Here is a 6,004-nt window from a genome sequence, read left to right as displayed (position 1 = left end):
CACATAAATGGTCTAATTACCATTTAAAACCACTCACATTTAAATTTAATAACAATTAGACTCCTTTAACTTATAGAACTCTACTTTTGCACCTTTTACGATTTAGTCTTTTTTACTAAATTAAACATGCAAATGTCAAAATTTCTTAACGAAATTTTTATACGATACTACTAACATACTGTATTGAGGAGAAGAAAGCCATTGTTAAAGGCTAAATAACAAAAAAAATAATTTTTTTTTGTTCAAACAAAAAATAATAATTACTTGAAAGAAGTTACTCAAAACATATAAAACCATTGATTGATATGAAATCAAGGACAACTCACTAAAATATGCAAAATATTTATTATGGTTATGGATCCTGATTGAGTTGGTATCATTATACCCAACTCAAAACCTCTTATTTTTATAAGGGTAGATGTTTTTTTTTGAGGATATTTTTTAATTTTTCATATAAATTTTAGAAAAAATACTTACAATTTATAGGATTTGAACCCAAAATATTTTAACTTTATTATTTCAACCAAAGTTTTATTTATCTATTTTACAAAAAATAAAATAAATTTTTACGTAAAACTTTTACCCACATAAAAATTTTTACCCACATACCATAATCTATTTTCTATAATAAATATTTCTAATCTTTATATTTAGAAAAACAACTAAGTTTATCATCAAATAACTTTATATACATACTGTTTAAATGTGAAGTTTTTTAAATATTTTTTGGATGAGTTCTACGACAATTTGAAGTGTTTAAAATTACAGAGGGCTGAGAGTATATATGGGGCAGTTGTAAATTGGTGGATATTCCTAAATACATGGGGGGAAGGAACCTATGTTTACGTTCTTTTTATTGCATATCCATACTCATATTGACCTTCACCCTCTTTCCCTCTTCTACCTAATTTCCTCAAAACGTGAAAGAAAGAAAGAAAGAGAGAGAGGGGAAACAAGAAATGTCGACTCTGAAAGTACCTGCGGTGGCACCTTCCCACCGTGATGATGCCATGCAAATCTACCGTGCCTTCAAAGGTGATAACATTTTCATTTCTTTACAATCTCTCGTTTATTCACCTTTTTTTTTTTTGTGTGTGTGTGTGTGCGTGGTTTAAAAGGAGCTGCACAAGTTAGTTTTCATTTACACGTTTAAAGATAACTGAATGAACTGATGTTAATTTCCTAATGTTTGTTTTGGCGAGAATTTAATTGGAGATATCATTGCATGAATTTGATGACTCATTATTGCATGTGCAACGATATCATTGTCCGTTTCCGTTACATTTTCAGGCATAGGATGTGATGCTGCGGCAATCATCAATATTATAGCTCACAGAGATGCCACACAACGCTCCCTCATCGAACAAGAATACGAATCCACATATGGTCATGAACTTCGGAAACGTTTTTCCTCAGAGCTCACCGGTCATCTCAAGGTAACAATATATTTTCTGCTAAAATTCTTCTCAATTTTCAACAAAAATCCAAACCCATTTCCGGTTTCAATCAACAAAATCGACTGATATTTGCAAAAAAAATACTATGATCTTAGAAAGCAGTATTGCTATGGATGCACGAACCAGGAGAACGAGATGCTTTCATTTTGAAGAAAGCTTTGAAAGGAGCAGTTAAAGATCAAAAAGCAGTGACAGAAATCGTATGTTCTCGAACTCCATCGCAAATTGGACAGCTTAAACGAGCTTATTTCTCAAATGTTGGAAGCAATCTTGAAGACGACATTGAAGCTGAACTATCTGGTGAACATAAAAAGGTCTCTTTTTTCTCAGCTTTCTTTGTTTTTATATATATTTTCCTTTCAGGTTTTTCTGTTCAAGGTGAAAAATCACATCTATGTTAAGTACATATCTGGTCCAACTGTATAACTTTGTGGATCCAAATTAGTTGTTTATGTGTTTAAATTTCATGTTCTCTATAAAGGTTTACTGTAGAAGAGCCATAGGAAGAGAGCGATTACATTCATAAATTGTACTTAAGTTTTTGGAATAATTGCTCATTCATTGTCTTATTGTTACTTGAGTTGTGTATTGTTGAGTTTACTTCATATACAAATCCATTGATCGTGAAATTTTACGGTTAAACTCAAGTCTACAAAAGCTGTACGAATTGAGAATAATGGGTTTGAATTGAAATTACAGTTACTACTTGCCTTTTTAACCACATCCCGCTACGAAGGCCCAGAATACGATGAAACGTTGGTAGAGGAAGACGCTAAAGCACTGAACAAAGCGGCTAGGAAATTTGGTCTTGCGGGAAAGACTTTCATACAGATATTCAGTGATAGAAGTAGGGCACACCTTTGTGCTGTTAGTGACATCTACAAAACCATGTTCAAGAAAACATTGGAGAAGGTAAACTTTTATCCCCACATTATTATATTTAGTATTGAGTTAGTCTTCCACGTACCAATCTCCATCTAACTTAATGCAGGCAATACGAGATGAAACTCACAAGAACTTTGAATATGCCCTTAAGACAATATTAAGATGTGCTGAAAGTCCTCCAAGGTTCTATGCAAAGGCGAGTTTTACTTCGTTTCCTAGTTCCCCATATTTGTTGCAACTTAAATATAATAGAATAGTTGGTTCATTTTTGTTTCCAACTGCAGGCATTGCGAAAAGCAATGAAAGGTATTGGAACGGCGGACACTGACCTAATCAGGATTGTGGTTACAAGAGCTGAGGTTGATATGCATTACATAAAGGCAGAATATCGTAAAAAATATGGGAAGACTTTGAACGACGCCGTCTATTCCGATACCTCCGGCCATTACAGAACTTTTCTGCTTGCCCTTTTAGGTAACAACAATTAGGTATTTCGGACCCGACACATGTCATGAACCCGCACTATACAATATTAGAAATCTTTGCATAACCAATTAAGTTCATTATCTATCTTTCCACTGTACAAATTACTTGTACCTTTCCCTTTTAGTGACTTCAACTATGTTTCTATATTGAGCCATAGTTGTTAATACACGTTATGCTTACTAGCTAATCAATGCATCAACTTTCAATACAAATTTTCATTACTTAATAGACCAAGTTCGCTATATTGAGCCATAGTTGTTAATACACCTTATGTTTACTAGCTTATCAATGCATCAACTTTCAATACAAATTTTCATTACTTAGAGACCAAGTTCTCAAGCTTTTACAGGTGTACATTTAATTCTTAGTCTCAATTATCAAATCCATTATTATTATTATTATTATTATTATTATTATTATTCATTTTCACCATTCAAATTTAGATATTTAATATCACAATTTAATTTACGGCTTTAACACATTTTTATACCTTTATTCATATTTAATATACAATGCATTATTTCTCAACCTAATTTCAAGTACAATTGCCAATCTTCAAAATCATATATCATATACAAATATTAGATCTCTTAACAAATATAAGAATTCTTTAGTTCTTTTGACCAATTCATTCATAATATAAACCAATTCAATAGTTATATCATGTCATAATTTTAGTTATGGTGACTATTATAGTTTCCTTTGTATCTTGTAATGCTGGACTATAAGTAGGATATGTGGAATGAGAAATGATTGTATGAAATAGTGACGCCACATCATCTTGTATCCCTTTCCAATTTTTTAATGATATTTTAACAATTTTTCTATATCATTAATATATAATTTTGGTATTTTTTAAACAAGAACCTTGAATTTGAACCTCGAGCCCAAAACCTTGAACCATGAACCTACCTCTAAATCTTGAATCCTAAACCTTAAACCCTAAACCCCAAACCTTAAACTTAAACCCCAAACACTAAATTAAAAGGTTAAGTTTAGGGTTTAAGGTTTAAGATTCAAGCTTTGGGTTTATGGTTTGAGGTTGGGATTTAGGGTTTGAGGTTCAGGGTTAAAAAAATTTATCAAAATTATTTATTAATGATATGTAAAAAATTGCAGAAATGTTATTAAATAATTAGAAAGGGATACAGGATGACATGTTGCATTTGTTTCTTACAATCCTTTCTCTACATGGAATTTACCCTTCACAAACACTATAATGCAGTTATAGTGCAACCAACCAAAACAACTAATGCATCAATAATTTAGGCAATTAAAATGCATCCTCCTAAACCCTAAACCCTCCTAACACTTTAAGGGCACTAATAGTGTAATCAAATATATATTTCTTGTGTACTCCACAACCCCGTACACAATATATTTATTTAGTGCTATCACAGTTCTTATTGGAATGCCAATATATCTTACTCTGTTTCCACCAAGCTACTAGGGCATTTAAGAAATGATCATATGAAATCTCACATAATAAGCACTTATACATTTCTTTTCCATTGTTTAGCATAGTCATTTACATTAAAACAAGCATATAGACCACCTTGATTCAATCATGTCACCAACCAAAGTTTCATGTAATTACTCATCTTACCAAAGGCACATTTTTACCAAATTAATTTTAAGATTTCGATCGTGTATCTTATATAGTACCTAGCTTTTGCAAGCTTACCTTAACTTACTTCTTTTGGCACTTTTACTTTAGACATAGGATTTCAAAATTGAAGGCATTTAAAAATGTTTCATATACTTATTAATGTTATATAACACTTTCTACTTGTCTCTTAGTTAACTCATTAAACATTTTTAACTAATTACAATATTTAATAACTCATCCATATTATACATTTTGCTCACAAGATTAAGGTTTACTCAAGAAGTAAAATTTAAACATTTTTTACCATATAGTTTTATATTCTGATCACCAATTAAACATGTATTCTTTCATTAATTCTTTATAATCACTACACCAAAATAGGTTTTTAGCGGCGCTTTTTTAGGCATTTAGCGGCGCTTTTTAGCGCCACAAAAGGTCTTTGCGGCGCTTACTCAAGCGCCGCAAAAAATGCCGCTAATGACAGCGTCGCTAACGTTTATAGCGTTTACAAAAAAAATGCCACAAAAGATCATGTTCTTTAGCGGCGCTTAGAAAAATGCGTCGCTAAAGATCATGTTCTTTAGCGGCGTATTTCTTCAAGCGCTGCTAAAGATCATGTTCTTTAGCGGCGTTTTTTTTAAGCATGTTCTTTAGCGGCGCTTGAAGAAAAATGCCGCTAAAGAACATGATCTTTAGCGGCGCTTTCTTCACAAATGCCGCTATAGAATATAACTTTTAGCGGCGCTTTTGTAAAAAACGCCACTAATTTGGGATTTTTGTAAAATAAAATTTTCCATTTTTTCAGCCCTCCTGTAGCAACAAATCAAAAGCAACTAGATATAAACCAGCCAAAAGCAACAAATTTATATAATATTTAAAATTAAACGAATAATATATAATAAATATCAATAAATAAAATAAAATTCATATTATTCTTACAAAAATGTTAAAAGTTAAAATGATAATTAAAAGTCAAAATTGAAGTATATTTACACGATAGTCTAAGACGACGGCTGTTGCGACTGCTGAAACATCTTCATCATATTCTGAAGCTGCTGCTGGAGCTCATCATACTTTCTACGCTGCTCTTCTTCTTTCGCTGCTACCTCCGCTTTAAGTTGTGTAATTTGCTCAGCTGTTGTCGCTTGCATCTGAGCCATCTAGTCTCTTAACCTCTAAACTTCAGCTTGAGCCCGACTCCCCGAAGGCATGTATTGTTGCGAGCTGGATCCAAAATATTAGGATGGGTTAACAAAAGATCCTTGAAATCGAACCCGGCCATACCTTTCGGGACCCAAAACTTCAGTGATAATCCGGTTATCCATGTCGTCAATATGAACAGAACTATCACTGGAAGCAATCGTTTCGTACTCTGCCTTTTTATCCTTTAATTTTTCCTAAAAAATAAATCACATAGTTAGAAACGCAATATATATTAAAAAAACAAATGCAACATAACTTAACAATATTTGCATTACAAGAAATGAAATAAACCATTAGAAAATAAACACTATAAATAATTAAAAGAAGTCAAATTGTATTAAGCAAACGTACCATAATTTCTGTA

At 32.0% G+C, this 6,004-nt stretch overlaps 1 protein-coding gene across 1 annotated transcript; it reads left to right on the top strand.

Annotated features, from left to right (window-relative positions):
• Positions 1-830: 830 nt before the first annotated feature.
• On the top strand, positions 831-3,153 carry LOC107902962 (annexin D5). The gene is made up of 6 exons (XM_016829056.2): positions 831-1,035; positions 1,291-1,436; positions 1,553-1,771; positions 2,157-2,369; positions 2,449-2,538; positions 2,627-3,153. Exons 1-6 carry the CDS (start codon positions 960-962, stop codon positions 2,828-2,830), a joined length of 948 nt encoding a protein of 315 aa, XP_016684545.1. The 5' UTR covers positions 831-959; the 3' UTR covers positions 2,831-3,153.
• The last annotated feature ends 2,851 nt before the right edge of the window (positions 3,154-6,004 follow it).

Source organism: Gossypium hirsutum, chromosome D05 (genome assembly GCF_007990345.1).
Source record: "Gossypium hirsutum isolate 1008001.06 chromosome D05, Gossypium_hirsutum_v2.1, whole genome shotgun sequence".
Lineage (NCBI taxonomy): Eukaryota > Viridiplantae > Streptophyta > Magnoliopsida > Malvales > Malvaceae > Gossypium > Gossypium hirsutum.
Note: the sequence above shows the minus strand (reverse complement) of the source record. Positions and strands in the feature narration are given on the sequence as shown.

Bases quoted from the DNA above. Each gene is read 5' to 3' on its own strand.
- LOC107902962 (XM_016829056.2), top strand. From the start codon at position 960: ATGTCGACTCTGAAAGTACCTGCGGTGGCACCTTCCCACCGTGATGAT. The intron at 1,036-1,290 runs GTGATAACATTT...TTACATTTTCAG, and splicing joins AATCTACCGTGCCTTCAAAG to GCATAGGATGTGATGCTGCG. The intron at 2,539-2,626 runs GCGAGTTTTACT...TTCCAACTGCAG, and splicing joins CTCCAAGGTTCTATGCAAAG to GCATTGCGAAAAGCAATGAA.